Source organism: Xiphias gladius, chromosome 7, assembly GCF_016859285.1.
Source record: "Xiphias gladius isolate SHS-SW01 ecotype Sanya breed wild chromosome 7, ASM1685928v1, whole genome shotgun sequence".
Taxonomy (NCBI): domain Eukaryota; kingdom Metazoa; phylum Chordata; class Actinopteri; order Istiophoriformes; family Xiphiidae; genus Xiphias; species Xiphias gladius.
In genome coordinates this window covers 20,318,832-20,341,285 of record NC_053406.1, presented here as the reverse complement: position 1 = coordinate 20,341,285, position 22,454 = coordinate 20,318,832, and the positions used below count along the sequence as shown (strand labels likewise).

The following is a 22,454-nucleotide window of genomic DNA, read 5'->3' as shown; positions in this document are numbered from 1 at the left end:
CCACATTCACCCTGCAGCTTCCATTTTCTGTCTCTTTGTCCCGCTCCTCTATTTTCCCTGTGTGTCAGCTTGCTTCTTGCACTGACCTCTCGAATCCTCCTCGGTCAACTTCCATCACAGTAGCAGCCAAATAGTTACACTCTCGAACAGAGCATCTCCCGCTCACTGGTTCTCTCCTTGGGGCTGCTGCAGTTTAAACTACTCATCTGTCATCTTGTTCTTACACGTAACATTTCATCACCGCTGCATTTTTAATACTTTTGTTTTATTTGTGAACGGTTTTAACTTGACAGCGCAGATTGGTTTGTGTTTATGTTTCTATGAATGTGGGGTTTTATGGACAAAGACTTCTTCCTTACACTGTGGTATTAGATTCTCCTCATTATACATGTTAGTGCAAACGTTTGCAGAGCTGGTTCACAGTCAGATTTAATAACTTGAAACATCATGATGATGAACTAGCTTGAGTTCTGGGAGAAGGGATAAACTTCTGCATGTCTGCACAGTGAAACACATGCAGCCCATTGCTTTGTTTAAATAGTAATAAAGATGTCATTGTTTTGAATGACACCGTTTGCTCAGAGGAAGTGTGTGAATCATGTCTTGCCAAAGTTGGGCGGCATCAGTCGTGACCTTCCCTGTTACGCTCCCCTGCCTGGGAGTCACGCCAGTCCTCTCACAAGGAGAGTCGGTGATCCTCTGTTTCCTGGACGTTCTTATTCTTTGATCAGACAGATGCTGTACTAAATCACTGAATCAGTACTGTACCTAAGACTGGTTGAAGTTCTTCCCTTCACTTCAGCCCCCTGGAAGACAATAGCCACCCGGCATGTGGACAAAGTAACTCTGATTTTCGTTCCTTTAATCTCTGGTGAGGTGCAGGGCGGGAAGTAGTGGTGGTTAAAAGATGTTTTGTGTTTTAATCGGTTTGTCCACATCAAACTAACTCCTCACAATTGGGCAAATATTAAGTAATTAATTTGTTTTAAATGTTTTAAATGGTTATTTACATAGTCGCATAACAGTTTAATCATCAAAAATATTCCAGAAATGACCAAAACAAACTGAAGTATTAAACTATAGTAATTCTGTTTTTATACTTGAATTAGCAGTTTGTAATGTGTTATTTCTTTATGGTAATCAACTTTAACCTGGAGTAAATCCTAAATGATTTATGCTGCAAATGTAATCAAAACATCAGGTTGCTAAATTGATCAAATAAAATATTGGTTGTACGTCATAGAAAGCTGAGAACAAAATAAATCAATCGTGATCATCCAAAACTGACCCACAGATCAATCCAGTGTTTCCCGATCGAACACACGCTTATACCTTAAATAACAAGACTTAGAGGGAAGCAGTTGGGAGGATAAAACCCAAAAAAGGACAGTACAATAATATCACTAACTGTTCAGCAAATATAAACTGCGCTTGCAGCCTGAAAATTCTTTAACACATTTCTAACTATTCTATTATTCAATAACCTGCAAATGAATTAAGTTTGTATTCAAACCCTAATTCACAGTTAAATGTGATGTTTAGAGAGTTTAGTGTTGTATTCCAGTCTCTAACAGATGCAAATGAGCCCGCCAGTATTTCAGTTTCTTTTAGAGAAAAGAGTAAAAGAGACATGGTCAGATCTTTAGGGGCTTCCTGGGTCTGAAAATCAAAGGCCTCATTGAAAACCAAATAGAGCAACATCAGTGGATTACAAGGCTTTCCTCAGCAGGGCTCCGTGACGGAGGCTGCAGGTCAACACAGGGATAGAAAAGCAGAGTCAGGACATTGCCAAGTAATACAAATCCCAATCCTGTTAGTTTTTTTTTTTAAAGTGGCTCAATACAGCTGCAGTGATTTTTTTTCACGTGACGCAAACTTTAGTTTTAAATCTGATGTCTTTCTCTGCTGTTTAACAGGCCACATCAACCCCTTTTTACTATTGAGGCCACTAAGCAGCTAATAAAGGGCAGGCACATTATATTTTATATTATTTCAATAACCTCAATATTGTTTAGCTGTCAATCGTTTCGACTTCTTTACGCACTTCTGTTTCGACTTGGCAGTTTTTGAGTTGGTTGCTTTTGTTGTCATCAAAGAAAGAAAAAAATTTAAAGCGGCTATTAAGAAAAAATCAGTTAATGTAGTTAATGCGGTTAACTGTATCAAGATCTTGTTATAATGAAGCAGAACAGGCCAAAGAGATTCATAATGACTTGGTTATATCATACTTCTTTTGCAGATATGTCAAATGTCAAATGTCTCAAATACTTTCAACAAACAGTTTCTTTGATTTTCTTTAACTCTTCTTTTTTTTTTTTTTCGTAAAATACATTTAAAAAAATCTGAACTGATAATTCAGAGTACCAATTGTTAAAGTGAACTAATGGACCTTTTGTGTATGTGTGTGTGCTATATGACACTGTGTGCAGAAATTAAACAATGTACTGACTTCACATAAAACCTCGAGTGAAGCCCGTCTTTCTTCTCATCACAAGAAGTATATCGACACCTATGTTTTTTTTAAAAGTGTGCTCTCTGTCAGTAACCGATAAAGGCTGAAATGAATCACGCTATTAACATGTCGGGTTCAATGAACTGGTCGCTTGAAATGTAATGTGCACTTTCGATCTATGAACTTGAAAGAGGCGGTTTTCTTATCACACTGCAACACCACAACATCTTTGTGGAGGCCATAAACAGACGGTATACACGGAACGGCTTTTTCTTTCTACTGGCAAGACCCTGTTTTTTTTTTTTTGTTTTTTTTTTGCAGTGGTGTAAAGTATCTCATGTACATTTTATGATACTTTATACTTCTACTCCACTGCATTTTAATGGGAAATATTGTGCTTTTTACTGCACTATATTTATTGTACAGCTATTAGCGGCAAGTTGCTTTGCAGATTAAGATTTTACATAAGTGAGAAACACACTGTATGATCAATATATAAAATGTAATGTAATATATGATTAGAGAAGATGATAGATTCTTATAAAAGTATTATTAAACATCCCAACTGCGTATGAAATTGTTGAAACGAGCTCCACTACAACATCAATAATGCTGATATCATTAGCGTCAGTAGTGTGTATGCGACGTGTAAATTATTCATATATCATACATATGTTCATTGAGATTCAAGATAGTCATAATGATAGAACAATATAAGAAAAAATGGAAACGGGCCTATCTGCACGATGAGTAGTTTTACTTTTGATTTGAGGTAAATTTTGTTGCAAATAGTTTTCTTACTTTTACTAAATTTTGAACACAGTACTCTAACTTTCAGTGGAGTATCTTTATATCGTAGTATTGATACTTGTACTGATGGATCTGTATACCTGATCCAACACACTGAGATGTCTCACCGCTGCACACAAAATAACCACAACCGTGTATTCATTTTGGAAAAAAAAAAAACTTTTACTTGAAATATCAATATTTTCTCAGAAAGTATAAATAATGATTTATGATTGATTTCAATTTTATACAAAAATAATACATTAGGAGGAAAAAAAAAATCACGTCCTGCCACACAAGTATGAGTGCCCTCTGATCAGATGGCAATAGATGTGCCTATAACAGTCACAAACCAACCAACATAATAATAATAACATTGTGATGACCTAATATTGAGCAGGAGACTGGATCTGCCACACGTATGATATGCAGTGTTCGATAGTCAAAAACTTTTTGTCTCAAAAAAACATGGGTAGTTGTAGTGAAAAGAGAAGTTATTCTTAATGCCAAATTTGGTCCACATTTTAAACCTTCCCACCAGAATCTGTGACTGTGTGTTCTGACAGAACTCAAAGCGAACTGTTCGAGCAAACTCTACAAACAAAGTCAGTGGACTGACGCGACAGGACGTGAATTCGCTTGGAGATTTTTGGGAACATTTTGGAAAATTACGTTTGCCGAATTGGCCATTAGCGGTTCCAGTTTGCTATGTACCACTGGCTGCGCTGGCAACTCTAAATTTATTACATTGATGCTGAAGAAAACTTAAAAAAAAGGTGAAGCTTCTCGGGCAAGCTCCGGAGGTATGAGGGTTTATGGACCCTCGGAAAGTGTAAGTCAAACAGAATCTAAAAATATATGTATCATGGCACAAAAAGTAGGCCAAATCACAAAAAAATCCATAATCCCAAATCAATTTTTGTCTGCTCAATTAACAAAAAAACTAAGACAACTGCCCAGTCAGGCAACACTGTTTGTGATGAATAAACACATATGGTCCAGGCGAAAGTTTGCTTCGCTTTCTGACTGAACACACCTTAATACTGTTAGCGTGGGCGTCTGTACCCACAGCAGCTGCTCCTCTCCCCAGCATTTCTCAGTCTTTGTGGATTCCTGTAAGATTAGAGCAGCTGCTGTCACAACATTATCCTCTTTCATGTCTCTCTCCTTCACAAAATACCAGACTAAGATGACTGTTTTGTTTCTGAATACTTGTCAATATTTTCATTCTACAATGGGGGGGGGGGGGTCCTGTGCCCTGATTTATGACGAGGAGTTATTGACAATATTTGTCCTATTTCTTCACATTCTGGCAGGAAGTGGGAGAGGGAGGAGGAGGAGGAGGAGGAGGAGGAGGGTGAGTCCCATTCCTGAAATTCACCTGAACCTGTGTGCAAACAAAAGCCAGAGGTTTCCATGGAGGGGAAGAGCCACGTTTAAAGTGTGTGAGTCAGCCCCCCCTCCACCCCCCCACAAGGCAAGACCAGGTTGATAGATATGGCAGGCTTTTGAGACATGGTGACAAATGGAGGTTGTACATACACTATGCATATTTGTCACACATCCATCCATCTGCTTTTGTGTTATTTTACAGGCGGCGTTATCAACAGCAACTCCAGTATAGTATGATAAATTGTTGGCGACTTCACTAATAGTGCATATTCATTTCCAGTCTCAGGTGTGTGTGAGTTCTGCGCAGAATCCAGCCACACAAAGAATTGCATACACCTATAGACACATTGCATAGTCCTTTCAAGATTGTCAAAGTCTTTTTCAATCACAGTATACACATTGAACAAACTTGAAATGATGTATCCCTCCAGCGACAGAGGACATTCATCGCCTGCACTAATTACTAGCACAGTAAACTGAGTGTGAAAGAATAATATGGAAGACTCCTTTAAAGCCCAGTAAGAATGTCAAATGCATGCGCAAGATCAATACAGGTTATTGTGATTGTCACACAGTTCTGCCCACGTGCAGAGGCATCCAGGTACTTTGTGTGAGTGAATCGCCTTCATTGGGTCCTTATGCCTTCACAGAGGCTGACCACCGTCTCAGTGTATCTGAGTATTTCCACCTTAAATCACAGTGTAATATAGGTTGTCCCAGAGCCTTCATTCAGGTCCACGCAGTTTTTGGTGCTTGGTTTTTGTTCCTTTGTCATGTCACAAAAGAGGATGACTGTACATATTTTAGGGAAAGAAAAGGGGAGGGGGGGGCATGAAATATTGAATACTGTTTTCAAAGATTGTGTTAAAATCATACATCCTTGTTGATCATGTGTGTGTGTGACAGGGGGGGCGGGGGGTGTATCCAGTCTCTTCGCTTTCAGGTGCGGTGAGCTTTGTTTTTTTTTTTTTTTTCCTTCTCTTTTCCCATTTCTCATTTTCTCCGCATGGCCCACCGTCGTCACTCCACTTGTTTGTTGACTGACTCATCATCCAGCACGCCGTTGCCGGTTATTAAGAGTCGTCATGGTTACCGCGGTGAGAGGGTGGAAAAATGTGCTCCGGTTGCCCGGCACCGAGGAAGTCGAGGATGCTCTCACCAAGCTTGAAGAGGACACTGAAAAGGAGGAGAGGGAGAGAAATGTCAGACAAAGTAGGTCTGTGTTACATAAAAGTATAAATATAATCTGTACAGTAACACAGTCATACACTGTTTAATGTACATCATTTCATGAAAGTGACCTGACAAATGAAACTTATATAAATATTAGTGGTGGAACGTATCTTACAAGCACTGTATTCTACTGTATACTTCTACTCCACCTTATTTTGGAGGGAAATATTGTACTTTTTACTTTACTTGACTCAATCCAACTAACAGGTATTGTTTGCGTAGCCAAAGCCTGACATACTGTGGCCTGCTCCTCTGTGCCACAGGCCTCCATTGTTGTCCAAAAACTAATAAAGACCCAAAATGATCCACACTGACACAGGGAATCACATGTTCCTTCACTACAATTAACAGGGGCACTGTAGGAGCCAATCCAAGCTGACATTGGGCGAAAAAGTGGGGTACACCCTCGACAGGTCGCCAGTCTATCGCAGGGCTGACATATAGAGGAAAACAGTCACGCTCACACCTACGGGCAAATTTAGAGTTGCCAATAACCCTAACCTAACCACTGCAACACCGTGCCGCCCTCTTATTCAGTATATTTAAAACTTAAAAATATATATTTGTGACCTGTTTTTAAAGAATAGTATCATCGGTAGCAACCAATGAGCTGGGGGCAGAGGAGCATAGACAGGGAACGGAAATCTTAATGTATTGAGGGAGGCACAAACAATAAAAACAAAAATATATAAAATCTCCAGTCTTTTAGTAAAATTATGAATGCAGGGCTCTTACTTGTAATGGAGTATATTTATAGTGTGGTATTACTGCTTTTTCTTAAAATAAATGATTTGAATACTTCTTCCTCCACTGGCAAATACATCCCCCCTGCACTTTCGTGTCCCACACCTGACCAAATACATTCCCCTTCCCTCTTGTCCTGACTCTGAAAAGCCTTGCTTCCATTGAAATGCCCTCTTTTTTCAGATTCTCTGTGGAATTTATTTTTGTTTCCCTGCGTCTCCAGGGGCGGAGGCAGGTGACCCAGGTGTGACCCTACGGCCAGCAAACAGCTTCACCTGATAAAGCTGACCCGCAGGTAAGACCTGAGTCATTAGACGCCATGCTCTGAGCAGAGGTGAGCTTTAAAAAGAGACTCGGGTACAACGGAGGGTTCTCGGTAAACAATGAGCATTATAAAACCGGCGCATGCTGGTCGTGTCACGAGAAGAATGCTGACCTGTCCAAATAAAGTCCTGATAAGAAAATGCCTGGGATATCCTTCTAGCTTATTGCTCTCTAAATAAATGGGTTTGTGAAATGCCACAGGGGGGTCAGGTGACCAGTGGGGTACGGCCAGTGGTGAAAGTAACCAAGTACATTTTACTAAACTACTGTACTTAAGTACAACTTTGCGATACTTGTACTTAACTTGAGCATTTCCATTTTAGGTCACTGTATACCTTGTACTTTTTCCTCCACCACATTTATTGATAGTATATTGATAGACATATAGAGCTGCAATGATTAGTGGGTTAATCCAACGGTCAATTGACAGAAAATTTGGATAATTATAAATTAATTCGTTTAAGTCATTTTTTCAATTGCTTTCCTTGGTCTTACATTATAGTTAATTGAATATCTTGGGGTTTTGGACTATTTTCTTTCATTTTTAAAATTTGTTGTTCTCATATTTCATATAACGATTAATCTGTTAATTAAAAAAACAATTAGCAGATTCATTGATAACAAAAAATAATGTAACTGTTAGTAGCAGCCCTACATTGTATTGTTAAATTTTAAATATTTTTTTTTTGGCTTGTGGCTCCTTACAAAAAGCAGTGTCAAGTTGAGGCTATTCCTCCACAGAGAGATTTCCCCTGTTAATATGTTAGATGGTTTCATTTAAATAACAGTTTGAGACCCAAAGAGGTAAAACTGTCCAGTATTTCACAATAAAAGTAAAAATTGGAAAATGTTCTAAAAATTAAACAAACAAAAAAAAATTGTCAAGAGTTATTTGGTTTTATTTCTTTTTCCTCTCCCATGAATTATCTTACGACCCCTCAGATTTTTCTTGTGACCCTTTGGAGGGCCGGACCCTTAGGTTGGGAACCACTGGACTAAACTACCTAACTGTAAATAAAGTATATAAAACTGAGTCTGGCTTGAGCAGCTTCAACATTAAAATGCTAATTACACATTGATGCATCTGTATTGACAAACCAACAATATGATAATTTGTCCTGCAGAAAGAATCATTTTACTTTTGATACTTGAAGAACATTTTGCTGATAAAACTTTTATACTTTTGCTTAAATGGGATTTTAAATGCAGCATTATTGCATTGGTATTTTTACTTAAGTATCTGACCTCAATCACTGACTGTTTCAGCTTTAGTATAAAAGTTTACATAAATGTGATTTATTTTTTTTAATTTTTCATATTTTTCAATTTACAGTCCATTAAATATCAGAAAGTACTCCACCTGTATAATCCAGTTTTTCTACAGTTTTAGTATTTTTTTTTAAATTACATTACCATAAATGAGATCTTTATTTTTTTTTTTTTAAATTAGCAGTAGTGTAAGTATTGGTGTCAATCACTATTTTTGCTTGGTTGTATATTCTAGTGTATTCTAGTTAAGTAATCATGAAATAAAAGTTTTATAAAAGTTTTTTAAAAATGCAAAAGGGTCTCATTCAATATTAAGAAGAGATAGTGAGTTAAAGGCAATTTTGTTGAATTGAATTTAAGTGTTTTCAAATAATTAACACAATAATAGTTTCAGCCAGACCATGTGAAGGTTCAATGACCTATGATTTAGTTGCACTTTAAATGCAGGACTTTCACTTTTAATGAAGTATTTTTACGTTGTGGTTTTGGTACTTTTACTCTAGTAAAGGAGCTGAGTACTTCTTCCACCACTGGGTACAGCTTTTATGAACATAGACCTTAATTGTTTTTGCAGAAGTGATAATTAAACAGCTGATTATCCCTGGGGACTGTGTTACGTCCAGGCTAAAATGTGTCTGTTTCACAGCCTCTGGGAGATTTGTGTTACTTCCTTTAATACACAGAGGATACACCGTGGCCTGAGCTATCATCCCATCAACCCATCAGTCTGTCAGTAGCAGCTCGGAGGGTACCAGCACTCTGCCTCAGCGTGGGAAATTGAGCGTGTGAAAGCACCGTGGTCAACATTTCAGGCTAGAGCGATCACCGAGAGCAGGGAGAAGTAGGAAAGAGGAAGAGGTGTAATTACCAACAAAAAAAAGAGAGAGAGAGAGAGAGAGAGAGAGAGAGAGAAAAAAAAACCTCCGCCACCACCCACCCAGCCCACCTCATCTCCAGCCTCACTGTAGCATGGAGGAAAGTGGCGGGACACAAGGCTTGAGAACTTTGATTAACAGCAAGGCTCATTTCCTGATCCCAGAGCTAACTCTCACCAGAGGAAAGTGAAAGGAGGGAGCGTTAATCAAGAGGTGTTCAGGCTGAGGGAACAGGTGATTGATTGGACATCTCTGTGAGAGGAAATAGGAATATTCCATATATCTGTCTCGTCAATTAGTTTGAGGTCAAATGAAAGCTTGTGAACATCAGCAGCAGCCCCAACCAAAAAAAAACTTTTTAAGTAAAAGAAACACTTGTGCACGGCTACTTAAAATTTTTCATTTGTGTGCCATTTTAGTGATTTTATTCATTTTTTAAACTGCATGACTGAACTGATAAAATTTATTTACCCAGGAGAGACCCCCAAGTTGCACCATCTTGTTTACAGGAGCGTCCTAATGTGACAGGAATTAAACAAGTCAGCACACAATCATTAAAACACACAGTTCTCCTCCCCCGTTGCCATCTAGTTCCTGCTGTTAGCTCGTGCTTGGATTGTGTCGTTTCTCTCAATCGCATCAGGGTGAGGGTTGTGAGGGTGACTTTGTGTGTATCAATAGGAAATGAGTGGGTGGATTAAAGTGGCGCCTTTCAAAAGAGACAGTACACCCGGTTGCAACATGTAAGAATTACTCCGCAGCAGCATTACAGCGAAAACTAAGCAATATTATCACACATATAACGCTGATTCTCATGCAAATATCCCCATAATGATTGCTTGGACTAAAATCTACAGTGACAGGCAGACAGAGGTGAGAGGGTGCAGCTAACTGTGGCTTGTAAAATGTGATGTGATTCGGTGGTAAAAGACTGACCGTCTTGCTGGAGGACATGGAGCTGAGGGTGCTGATGCTGTTGGCGTCTGTGACCACCATGGCCGAGGGGAAGCGGGACGGATGGGAATATTGTGGGGGCTCCTGCTTGTGAGGATACACTGCAAATGAAAACAAAATAGATTATCACACTTCCACAAAAGTATAGAATTTAAAAAAAAAAAAAGCTATCCGGAAGGTTTAGAGGTGATTCAGAGGAAAGTGATAGGAAAAACATTTTATGTTAAGCTACGCAGCCAAACTACCTTCTTCCGAAAGATAACAAAGAAAGAAGGTAGGTTGAAAAAAATGTAATATTGGTGAGTGCAGCTTTCACTTTCCGCTTTTAATATTAGGAGATAGTTTGGGAACTCTGGCTCTAAGGTTTGACTCTTCTCTTCATGTGGGCAGAGGTGTGTCGATGCATGGCACCAACATTGCATTTTGGGAAAGAAAATCCAACCTAATAGTTCACAACAGGGTGGGTACGTTGTTTCTTTAGACGGCATTTTAGAAAGAGCTCTCACTGATAATAAAGTGTAAGTTCCTGTTCCCTAGGATAGGAGTGAAGTCAGTCTACATCAAATTCTGACTTTTCACTGGGTTATTCATTGTGCTTGCGAAAAAAAGGTGCAGTCTTTGGTTTTTCAGGCCTCTAGAAATTATTCAAACAAAATAATTTAACAATTGCTCAGGACTTAACAGACATTAAAACTGTGACAAGGGGTCGCAAAGTGACATTCAGAGCTGCAATGATCACCTTGCTCAGTAGGAAATTATAACAGGCATTTTCCACTTTTTGCCGTCACTTTATAGACAAAACAATTAATCAAAAAAAACAATCAGCAGATTGATAATCATGTAAAAAATCATTAGTTGCAGCCCTATAGACATTACTTTGTTTTAAGGCAACACAAGCGAAAAAAGTTGAGAACCGCTGATATAACTGATTTACACAGGATAGTAGAAGGCTTGTGAAAAAGTAAAAGACAGTAGAAATGTGTTACTGACTGTGTGAGTGTGTGACAGTAGCCATGAACGGCTGCTGGCTCATGTGGCTGGGTGACTGCTGCATCAGGCTCTGCTGGTGGGGGCTGTGGAGCTGCTGGGAGAACTGCACCGGCTGCAGCGCTGCAAGGCTGCCCGCCACACTGTTGATCACTGGCACCGTCTGAGACTGCGATGTGTTTAAACCTGGTGAGACGCAAGAAAACCTCAGTCGGACCATGTCGTGATGAAACAAACTCAGTGACTCTCCCTTCTTTTCTGTGTTTAGTTTTTGGATGGAGGACTTACTCTGTGCTATGGCCATGACTCCAGATAGAGGCATGATGAGGTTCTGCGTCTGCTGATGGCTGTGATGGGAACTGTGGATGTTTGTCAGTGTGCTGACTGGAGGAAGTCCTCCACCTGAACCAGAAATCTGGGGAACGAAGAAGGGAATAAATGTCATTACAGCACTGTTTTATTGCTGCTGTCTATTCGTTATAAGAGATCACAGCACTCATATAAATTCTCATGAATTCATTTTCAAAGTGAAACAGATGTTGTCTGCTAAACAAACAACAGACATTAATGTTGACTTAGCTCAGATTCTTTTGTATAACACTACGCTTGAGTAATTCCACTCACACACAGCACACAAGCAAATACTGATAAGGAACAAAAGGTAAAGAAAAGAAAATCATACTAAAACTCTCAGCAGAGAAGACTGTGCATTTGTTTCTGTAGCACATTGACAGTGTTTTCACCTGCATGTTGGTTTATACAAATGCTTACATGCTTATTTGCAAAAAACGCAGCTGTATCCAAAACAACATCTTCACTTTTACAGTAATGTCTATCTGGATCGGGCGCCTCCCACTCGGTGGGGCTGCGTCTATTTGACTACTGCCAGCTGCCCACAGAGGAGAGACCAGCCAGACACACATCTGCAGATAAGAAACTGTCAGCTCTGACCCGCTGCACCCTACACCGCCTGCCTTCGCTGTGGTCATTTACCTTTTCACAAAGCTGCTCCAAAAAGCAGAGGCGTTATGAGCTGACGGGGAAGTTGGTGCGCAGTATTCAACAACTGATTTGCATAATTTATATTTTTTGTAACCAGATAAATTTAAATAAAAGGATTTTGTACTGCGAGGCAATTTAAAGAATATTGTGTGTTGACAGAATACACATCATACGTCAAAAGTTCTGTTGCACCACTACTCAAATGCTATGGGTCCTTGCACAGGTTTCCTTGTCACTGATCAAATATTTGACCAGGGCAGAGGGGAGAAACTCTAAAGTAGAAAAAAGGAAAGCATCAGGCACAATCAAATGTTGGCGTCATTTCTCTGGCAGAACAAGCAGCGCTCCACCTGTGGCTCCTCTTTGCGAGGCATTTAATCAATAAGGACAGAATGTTTCTTTGTCAGGTTTATTGGCCGAGTTATGCACATGCCTGTTGCACTCTGGTGAAGTCTGTGTGTGCTAGTCCAGCGATGGCCTGCCACCCCGGCTCCACTTTCCAAACAGAGCAGCACAATGTGCTAATTGTTGGCTCTTGCCAGTTGTTCCATGGGAGAGGAGGTTCAGGAACCTGCTTTGTACGTTTATGCTAAACACGGGACTGGTCTTATCTAATCTGAGGCCATGAAGGCCCAGGTGTGTTCACTCACCATCTTGGCGTCAGGTGACAGCAGACCGTGGCTGTGCTCCAATCCTCCCGGAGACACCTGTTGGAGCACTGACTGGCTGGACGCCATGGCGTTGCTACTGTGGTGACTGATGGTCGTGGAGGAGGTGACCTCGCCGGGGCCTTGGCTGTAACGCACTGAGAAAGAGACACAGGGAGAAAGAGACTGGTTAGCTGCACTTGTCTTGGCTGCCGTGTGCTTCAACTATAACATTTAGGGAAAAGGGACGGCAGCCACTGGCCTCGTTCTGTGTTGAGCAGCACCGCCGTCACTCCAACCAACCAGGGTCACATGCTCTTTGACTCAGACAGGGGAGGACAGAGCAAACAAACACACTGACCCGTCCATCGCTGCTATCTGCGCAGCTCAGCCAAGGCCATTCACTGTGCACACACACTCACTACAGCAGAGCTTCCATCAGACTCTGTGATCAGCACACAAATGCTACTGATGATGTTCAGAATTGCGTCAGTGCGAAGTTTCCCCAGTGGTGGAAAAATCCTTCAGATCCTTTACTTATGTAAAAGTACCAAAAATACCAAAGTACGCAAGTAGCAGCAAGTAGTTGTTACAAGTACAAGTCCGGCATCCAGATTACTATCAGTAATACTACACTATACTATCAGTATAAGTACTATCAACAAATTGTACTTAAAGTATCCAAACAAAAGTACTTGTCCTGAAGACTTACATATCATCATATATGACTTTGTTAGATTTTCACTGATGCATCAGTATGTAAGCAGCATTTTACTGTTGTAGCTGCTGGGCATGGAGCGGGTTCTAACTACCTTATATACAGTTTAGACCAACGGTTCACAGTCTAAAATCACCCAAGTGTATTTTGTAAGTTTTTTTTAATGTAATTTTTTCAAAACAACAGTTTCAACAGTAACTATAAATTGATAGTAACTTAAGCTGTCGCAAAAATCTATTGGACTAAAAAGTACAATACTTTCACCAGAAATGTAGTGGAGTAAAGATATAAAGTTGTTGGAAGTGGACCTCAAAATTCAGCGTAGGTACAGTACTAGAGTAAATTTACTTTCCACCACTAAGTTTCACAGTATTTTTCTCCATATTCACAGTGACGTTGCAGTGAAATTGAAAATCTTCTTTTAGTGTCATCATTTAATCCCATGTCTAGACTACTTGTTGTCTCTCATTGGAGGCCCAAAGAAATGCCTCACCCTCCCGAACAACTGACAATCAAATTACTGTTTGCTGATGCAGGCCTCCTCTGATACCAACAGAGTAAACATTACACAATTACAAGCAATGTCAAACACATTCTTATCCTGTGGTCTCAGCCCCACACAGACACAGGGAGCGCCCCTCCCTCAATGACAGCGTAGAGACAGACTGTTTGCACTCAGATCTCACATCTTCCCCGAGCCCTCCGTCCCTGACCCAGGCGTGACAGCCAGAACGCCCTGCCAAAGTCAGTCAGACACGACTGCTATAGAACCATTTTGAGATAAAAAAAAAAAAAAAAGAGGGAGAGGCACTGATGCTAGATGACACCGGGGGGCGGGGGGGCATTGATTTCTTGTCACTGCTGGAAACTGGAACAGGACGTGTTTGCAGATATTTCCGTCAGGTGTCCGGGAAAACAAATCATTTTTGAAAAAAAGAAAAAACTAAGCTAAGCTAAAACCAGAGAATTTTTTATCGTTTTCTTAAAAGATTGCTCAAAATGATTATCAAAATAGTTGTTGATAAATTTTCTGTTGATCTACTAATCGATTAATCAACTAGTTGTTGCAGCTCTTAACAAGATATTACATGTTACTTAGTGAGCTTTAGAGGTTTTGTTCTCCTTTGGACCGAGCCAGGCTAGTTGTTTCGCCCTGTTTCCAGTCTTTATGCTAAGCTAAGCTAAATGAGAGTGGTGTCAATCTTCTCATCTAACTCCCAGCAAGACAACAAACAAGCATATTTCCCATACTGTTGAACCACGACTTTAACGACAGACACCAGGAATACAGACACCACCACGACTGGAGCCAAGCCACAGCGGCATATTTCATCCTCTAAACTACCTGTCCTCCATTTTGTACAGCCAACAGCCTTCATATTGTCTCCTGCAACATACTAGCAGCCCCACAACACTCCACCGTGCCTTGTAAACACAGTCGCAGAACAATAAAGCACTCCACTGGACTCATGACCCCCATTGCCACACAATAGAAGAGGACTCATAAAAAGGCAGTTATCTCGAGGCTGGGTGACCTCTTAAAGTGTCACAAGGAGAAAAGGATGCTATTCAGGCCAGTTTTGTTTCTCTGGGTTCAGCAGTTATTCTGGCTGCAGGGAACCTCGGAGTAAGTAAGGAGGACTTCCACGATTTAAACTCAGACTCTCTGGGTTTCTAGAAAGCTAATGGGAACAGAGGGTTTTATAGCCACGTTAATCCTCATAAATTTTTGAATCTTGTCTTCAAATTGGATATTCTGTTAGACCAGAACTTTGCTCCAGCAAGATGGCACAATACACGAAGAAGTTTGGATTTCTCTTCGAGAGCAGGGGGAGGGTGAGAACTTCAGAAGGGGAGTGGTAGCAAGGATCTTCAGCAGGTTTAAAAGGCTCTAGCTCCCTGTGTGACCCATGTACTATCAAAGCCTGCCTTCCCAACCCCAGGCAGCGGTCATTGTAGCGCCGCTGCATATGACAGACCTCCTGGGTCTCTGCAGGACGTATCCAGTCTCTTCTTTGTGGCTCTCTGGGAGACATAGAGCAGTGGAAAGCGCAGACCTAGGCCATCCTTTCTCTGTGCGTGTCCCTTTTTCAAGCTAGCCTGAGGTGACGTAAATCAACGCAACCCACGGTTAATCCCCCCTACTACTGTATCTGATCTGGAACTTCTTAGTCTGCTAGTTCGGTAACATGCAGAACGACGCAGCTCCGCTTACACAGCAATGTTGCAATTTGATGTTGATGTCAGCTGCCAGTTTACAAGTGGTAGAACAAGTAGTCAGATTGTTTACTTAAGTAAAAGTACCAAAACAATAACCTAAAAATACTCCATTACATGTAAAAGTCCTGCATTGTAAATCCTCGGAAGGGAAAAGTACAGAAGTTTTAGAAAAATTTAGTCAAAGTATCAAAAAGTAAAGTACTTGTAATGCAGAAAAATACCCCTGTGACTGATACACCGTATAACAATATAAGATTGCTACTGTTGGAGGCTACTAATGTGTAAACAACATTTAGCTTTTGTAGCTGCTCGAGATGGAGCCAGTTTTAACTACTATATATACAGTTTAGACCAGTAACTTTACGTACTTTATAAAGTTTGGTAATTTAGTCCAGTGGTTTCCAACCTAGTTGTCAGGCCCCCTCCAAACGGTCACAAGATAGATGTGAGGGGTCATGAGATGATTCATGGTTTGGGTAAAGTTCTGCTACCCTATTTGAATTCTTTTTTTTTTTTTTCGACTTTGTGATAATCTCTGCTGTTTTTGTGAAATACTGCATAGAACCACAGAGTTTGAAATTAGATTTTTAGAGGGGAAATCACCTTTTGGCGGAAATGTGAACAAGTCCTAGACATCTAAAAATTGACAAGGAGTCCCAGCAAGACACTGTTTTTTATATAGTATGGGGTTACAAGCCCAAGAGGTTGGTAACCACTGGTTTAATCATTAGCAATGCATTGTATTTTGTAAGAGTAACATATGTATTTTATGTAAAATCTGAAAAGCTCTCTGTTGTCAAGCCAACATAGTTAAGTAAAAACTAAAAGTTTAGACTAGACTTTTCTCTAATCTTTGCTTCTTTTTTTGGTGACATAACTGGATAGTTTTATCTCTTTGGGCCTAAATGAAACATCTTAGTGTATTTCATAAGCTTTATATGTGTTTTTTTAATCTAAAATCTTTAAAAAATTCTAAAAGTAACTCAAAACTGCTGGTAACTAAAGTTTTCAGATAAATGTAATGAAGTAAAAAGTAAAATATTTGTGCCTGAAATGTATAAAGTAGCATCAAATGGAAATACTAATTTCGGTAAAATACAAGCACCTCAGTACTGTACTTATACACAATACTTGTGCTTAGTTACTTTCCACCACTGCAAATCACCTTCTCTTTAAACTGTTTTTGCATAAGAAAATCCCACGTTTGTAAACACACCATTGTAAGTTATCATTTAGTGAACATATTATGACCTCAACTAACCTGTCAGTGGAGGTGAGCGCTTCAAAGTAAAACGCCATAAATAAAATGGATTACCTGAGCTCAGTAAACGTTGTTAGTGGATCAACAGTAGGTAAATATTGCATGGGAAAACACAGGTGCATGCTCACACGAGCCTGCTAACAAACTATGCAGTCTGCCTCAGATCGGTTTCGTTTCTCAGAGTAAAAATAGGCCACCACCAAAACTGCATGACACACTGTTTGACTGTCTATCCGGTTGTGACCAACTGACCAACGAACTGAAACAGAAACAATAAAAACTCCCCAAGTAAGAGGAGTTTCTTTGATCTGACCCAGTAGTGACCTCCCTTGTATGACTGAAGGTGCAGCCACGGAATAAGGAAGGGGGTTACTAGCTTTCTCTATAGGCGAACAAGGGGTCATCAGTCCTGTCTGGCCAGAAAAGAGCCAATACCCCGGTGGACAGCTCCTGCTGCTCCAAGTCTGCGCCCAGCCTCAGCAACTATACTAATGCCCATAAAGGTGAGGGGGGAGGCTTTAAAATCCGTCCTCCTTCAGGCGCAGCAGAGATAAATGAACCTGGGTTACAGTCAGTGCAGTCTTCTAATACACCACAGACAATGGGACCCCCTGCTGAGGTAGAGTATAGAGAGTAGAAGTCAGAGGAGCCCCTTATCAAAGGCCTGGGAGATGTAGTAGCAAAGGGTTTTAATTGTCCATTAAGCATGCATAATATAGGCCGTGCCCTAGCAACGCAATGAGACGCCCTGCTGGGATATTATTGTCAGGCCAGGGGCTGACACTGAAAAACAGCTGATGCAGTCGGCAGGATGCCAGCAGGACACCTTGTAAGCAGCCAGCTGAGGGTTTTTGGGGGAGCAAAGTGCTTTCCGCCGTGCACCGTCCCTTCTATTCTGCAGCCTTATCACTGACCCCTCTGGCTTTGCAACCTGAGGTCAATGCCTGGTCAGGTGTTCTTGGCAACAGCGAGCAGAGAAAAAAAAAAAAGAAAACCTCGAGCAAACAGACAATTCCCCAAGTGGGACCAGTTTATCCAAAGGTAAAAGAGCAAGTCAAGGCAAACAGTTTGTTTTCCCTTCAAAGCTCGCCTCATGTTCGAACACAAGAGGACAACAAAAGGCTCTGAGTGACTCTCTCAAATCCCAGTTTTATGGAGGGTGAGTGATGGCACAGAGGATAACGCTCTGTGAGGCCTTTCAGCTTTGTTTTAATGTCGTATACACCAGGTAAACTCAGTCAACACTAATTACTCCGCATGCAAACACCAGGTCGGGGTGAAATGGTCAGAGCAACAACGCACAGCATTTAATTGTTTTGGCAACTCTCAGGGCAGAGTCATTAGCAACCTGTATGGGAGGAGGAAATGTGGAAATGACGGCGTTATGTCGAGGTGATCTGGATGTGTCCGTCCCCCCTCCCTGACCCTGGCCTGACCCTGGCCTGTCACAGGATTGCTGCCCTTTGTGTCAGGCTTCTCCAGGCTGACTTTGGAGTGGAGATTGCAGGTACAATGTGGATTGTTCTCAGTGTGTTTTCAAAGATCAGAATAACAATGGCATTTGCTCAGCTCACTCACTCACGCTCATTGATCACTCGGCCCCTCTCTCTCTGCCTCTCTGATCTCATCAAATGTGCCTCTAACCTTTTCGGACAGTAGTTTCACGCTGAGGAAAACAAAATCACGTCCTTTTTTGCCCTGTTGTTCAAATTTTAGGAGTGGACATCTTACATTTCTGTTAGAACTGAGGTCAGCCTATATTTTCTGTCACTGGCTAATGCTGAGTGATGCTGTGCTGCATGCAAAGCAGCGCCGCCTGGCATCTTACTGGGAGGTGAAGCGCTGGTCTGGGGGTGATGTGGCGAGCTGTGTGACAGCAGCGGGTTGATGCTGTGGGTCGGTGCGGTGATGGCGTCCATGGCCAACTTCTGCCGGAAGGCTTCCTCCTTACGCCGGTTGGCAAACCAGTTGTAGACTCGCACCTCTGTGACCAGATTAGAGCCGAGGCCCTGCGCTTTGGAGGGGGAGACGCCTCTCTGGAGACACTCGGCTCTGCGGGAAACAGACGTGCAAGGTGAAAAAACTGAGTTTGATATTGTTGGGAAATACTTTTCTAGGAAGCTGCAGGAAGGCGTCATGTGTGTCTACCTGTTGCACTCCTCTACCAAAGCCTCCCTCTCCTCCTTACTGGGGTTCTTCTGCCGTTCATAGGCCTGGTACAGGATCTGCTGGGACGCAGGCCCCCATTTGAAACGGTTACGTCTCATTTTCTTGCAGGAGGGTTCGCTGCCGACCTCGTCACCGGGCTGACCCATGCCCTGACCAGACGGGTTGAACTCTGGGAAAAAAAACACCGGATCCTGATTGCCTTTGTCTGTCATATTGCTGCCAGAACCTTGCGCTGCCTGGTTGAACTCTGAAAAGTAAGAAGAGGAACATTCAATAGAGTTTGATTTCAAAATGCTTCCTTTTTAGCACAATAACACAAGGAAAAGACAGATTTGTAAAAGGAGAAGTACCTGAGACACATAATTGTGGTGTTTTCTATCCATAAATAATATTTCTTTTTGCTTTCGATGAATTATGACAAACTTCATAACATCTAGCACAGGCCTATTGCTCTGGGTATATGCCATCCAGCAAGATGAGGAACTGTCCTATCCAGCTCCATTTCCCTACAGGTTTGAAACCCAAATAAATAACCGTGCTGCTGCCAACGTCACATTACAGGCCGAGGCCAAGCTGTGAGAAACTCAAATATTAACTTACGTCGGAGAATTTCCCGCTGTTTCCTGACATACCAGGTGTAGAGGGCCGCTCGCTTCTGTGTTTTCATGGGCGTGCCTTTGTTGAGGTGCTGGGAAAGGTGAGACTGGTTCAGCCCCGTGATGTCCACCACTTCCCGCTGGGGGATGTTGTGCTGCTGCATGTAACCTTTGATCATGCGGGCAGCACGCCATGGATCCTCTCTGGGTTCCGATACAACACAAGAGCAGAAAACACAACTCATTTCACCACTGAACCATGTGCAGCTTTCAGGGGGAAGTAGTAAAGAGCAGAACCTCCGTTGCACAGATTTTTGGTCTAGGTTACACTATTAAATGAATACAAATACATCAGGAAACGCTTCATGTAAGGGGCATGGGAGATTTTCAGATGATATTGGTTTTGTTCACTGTAAAAGTTGCTTATTTATACTTATAACAAAATCTAGAAATCCAGAAATATTCTTATCAAACACACAGCCGCTCGTAAACTTCTTCCTTCATTTCAGCTTCCCTGTTTTGCAAGGCCTCAAGTTTAAAGGTGCTGTAACGATAATAAGTCCCCTCACAGACAACCCCTTTATCGTTGTGGCCCGTTCAATAGGCTGTAAATATTTTCAAAGGTTAGTTCAAGTGGATTCAGTGGAGGTTGAGAAACTTGGACTTGGTATTTGGTTCAGATTTCAGTCTGGAAAGAGTTAGATTAGGTTTGTGCAAATTCAAAACAAGAAAGAACAAGGAAAATGGAAATGCGAAGGACCCCAGAGTCAGTAACAAATCCTCACACAAGTTGGCCAAAAACTACTGATAAAAGTAAAAAGATATATGAGTCAGATTTTCTAACAGTAGGCTATTTGCAACAAAAAAAAAAAAAATACTTGGCACCGGTCCACAAAAGATAAAATACATTTGACATAAAACAGTAGTTAATAATATTTATAGCTATATTTTTTAAGGTTTTACTCGATTAAACTAAAAAGAAATGCATTTGTCATACAAAGACCAGATGTTCTCTAATTGGTAATCCAGGAATAATTTGAGGTCAGGATTATAATCATATATTTGTTTCTAAAATTATAGATAGTAATATCAAAAGCAGAGTTAAGTGGAAAAATAATTTGTTTTTTGGGTTTTTTTTTTGGTTTTTTCGTTTTTAGGAAATTACATTCACCAGTATCCCTATGGACTCTGACTCATTCACGGAAATTTGGCATTAAAAAAAAACAAAACAACAAAAAAGCCCGTGCAGGTCTCTTACCTGTGGATTTAGTCCCTCCGCGTTATTCATCACAGCAGCGAAGCGCAAGGGGAAAAAAAAAAAATCTAGTCGGAGGTGAAAATGGAGCCTCGCCGTGCAATCGGAGATTAGCGGGCCCAGACACACTGACATCGGTAATTGTGGCAAATCTACACACGTCTGTTTGTTTTGGAGAATGTGGAGGCCCTACATCTCAGTCTGCGGGTTAAGTGGGAGATGTTAGTTTATAACTTTTGACAATGAATAACTAGATCTCCATTCACTCTAATCACACGCCACTGTGTATCTTTCAGTTGATGATTTATAGAATAAAATTAATAATAACTTAACTACACGTGGGTTAGTTTTGATATTCTTCCGCTTCAAATAGAGATACTCAAATATTAGTTTTGCCGTGACACTAGTGGTTTGAGTGGAGATAATTAGAAATAAATGGATGTTGATGTGTGATGTCTAGTCAGGATTTTTTTTGTTTGTTTTTGTTTTGTTTTGTTTTTGTCACGATGGGTTTACTGCAGCGTGAATAAATGGTTTTTAAAAAAATGTTTAATGACGAGATAATTAAATCAAAAATTATCATTATTAGCAGTAGTCGTATCAAAGTTGTCTGTTTTTAATATCCTTAATTCCCAGCCAGGAGTTGCTGCCATTCGCTCGCTCGTCGTGTAGACCCCATTTGCCGGATTTTTTTTTTTTTTTTTTTTTTTATCGTTGAGAGGTGGAGTAAAGTTAATAATAAATAGATCTAAGTTCAGCTGATATTTTGCAAAGGTAAAGAAATAATAATCCATGTGGATAATTAGTAACCAGAATGTGAAAGCTGAGCCGTGGCGGGTTATTTTAAAACTGTAAACAAGGTAGGAAAAGTGTTTTAGGCTTATAAAGGCCCGTTTGTGTGTTTTTTTTTTTTTTTTTTAGATTCGCATGTTAATTTTCTAAGATTTAAAAGACCAAAATTTAAACGTTAAGAGCGCGTAGAGCGAGCTACAATTAACAGAACATCTGTATGAGCGCTTATTTTCACTTTCTTATTTCGCCTTCATACTGCCGCGACTTCTTAACCTTTTTTTTTTCTTTTTTAAATTTTTTAAAAATATTCTAAAGTAGCCGGAAAACTTACGCCAACATGCGCTCCACCTCCGCCCTCTGCTCGGCGGCCTCCTCCGTGTTGAGCGACTGGAGCTCCTTCAGTATCGGCGGCGTGTCGTAGTCGTCCCCGTCCTCGGAGCCCTCGTCCCCGGACAGCTTGCCCTTGCTGTGGCCGTTGGTGAGCGTGTGGAAGACGGGCTTCGAGTCGGCGTCCGCCCCGTTCATCTTACCGCTCTGAGGCGGGGCGGGAGACATGGACAGGCTCTCCAGTTTTACTCCAAAGCCCGGCGGGCTGGGGTCCATATCGTCCAGGGCCTGGATCAGAACATCTTTGGTAACTCCTGAGTCCAGCAGGGCGCTGAGGAGCTCCTGCTGCAGGGATGTCAGCTTGGATACCATTTTAGAGAACATTAAAAACTCAACATAGGCCTACTGTGTGCGCACTGGAGCAGAGGCAAAAACGGGGGGTAGAGGG

At 41.1% G+C, this 22,454-nt stretch overlaps 1 protein-coding gene across 4 annotated transcripts; it reads right to left on the bottom strand.

Annotated features, from left to right (window-relative positions):
* Nucleotides 1-3,270: 3,270 nt before the first annotated feature.
* On the bottom strand, nt 3,271-22,429 carry hnf1ba (HNF1 homeobox Ba). 4 transcript variants are annotated; one of them, XM_040131566.1, is made up of 10 exons: nt 22,011-22,429; nt 19,637-19,836; nt 19,016-19,283; nt 18,696-18,919; nt 12,672-12,826; nt 11,308-11,434; nt 11,023-11,205; nt 10,015-10,133; nt 9,550-9,594; nt 3,271-5,809 (listed from the first exon to the last, which is right to left on the bottom strand). In XM_040131566.1, exons 1-10 carry the CDS (start codon nt 22,388-22,390, stop codon nt 5,789-5,791), a joined length of 1,722 nt encoding a protein of 573 aa, XP_039987500.1. In that variant the 5' UTR covers nt 22,391-22,429; the 3' UTR covers nt 3,271-5,788. The 4 variants fall into 4 exon arrangements, with proteins under 4 accessions (XP_039987500.1, XP_039987497.1, XP_039987501.1 ...); XM_040131563.1 differs by having other exon boundaries at nt 11,023-11,434; XM_040131567.1 differs by lacking the exon at nt 22,011-22,429 and adding an exon at nt 20,891-21,367 and having other exon boundaries at nt 11,023-11,434.
* Nucleotides 22,430-22,454: the final 25 nt, after the last annotated feature.

What these genes read in the sequence shown, in the direction of transcription:
- hnf1ba (XM_040131563.1), bottom strand. Translation starts at nt 22,390, where the DNA reads ATGTTCTCTAAAATGGTATCCAAGCTGACATCCCTGCAGCAGGAGCTC. An exon ending in TTGGTAGAGGAGTGCAACAG is followed by an intron (nt 18,920 to 19,015) that starts GTAGACACACAT and finishes TGTTTCCCGCAG; the next exon opens with AGCCGAGTGTCTCCAGAGAG. An exon ending in GACCAGCGCTTCACCTCCCA is followed by an intron (nt 12,827 to 18,695) that starts GTAAGATGCCAG and finishes TCTCTTTCTCAG; the next exon opens with TGCGTTACAGCCAAGGCCCC.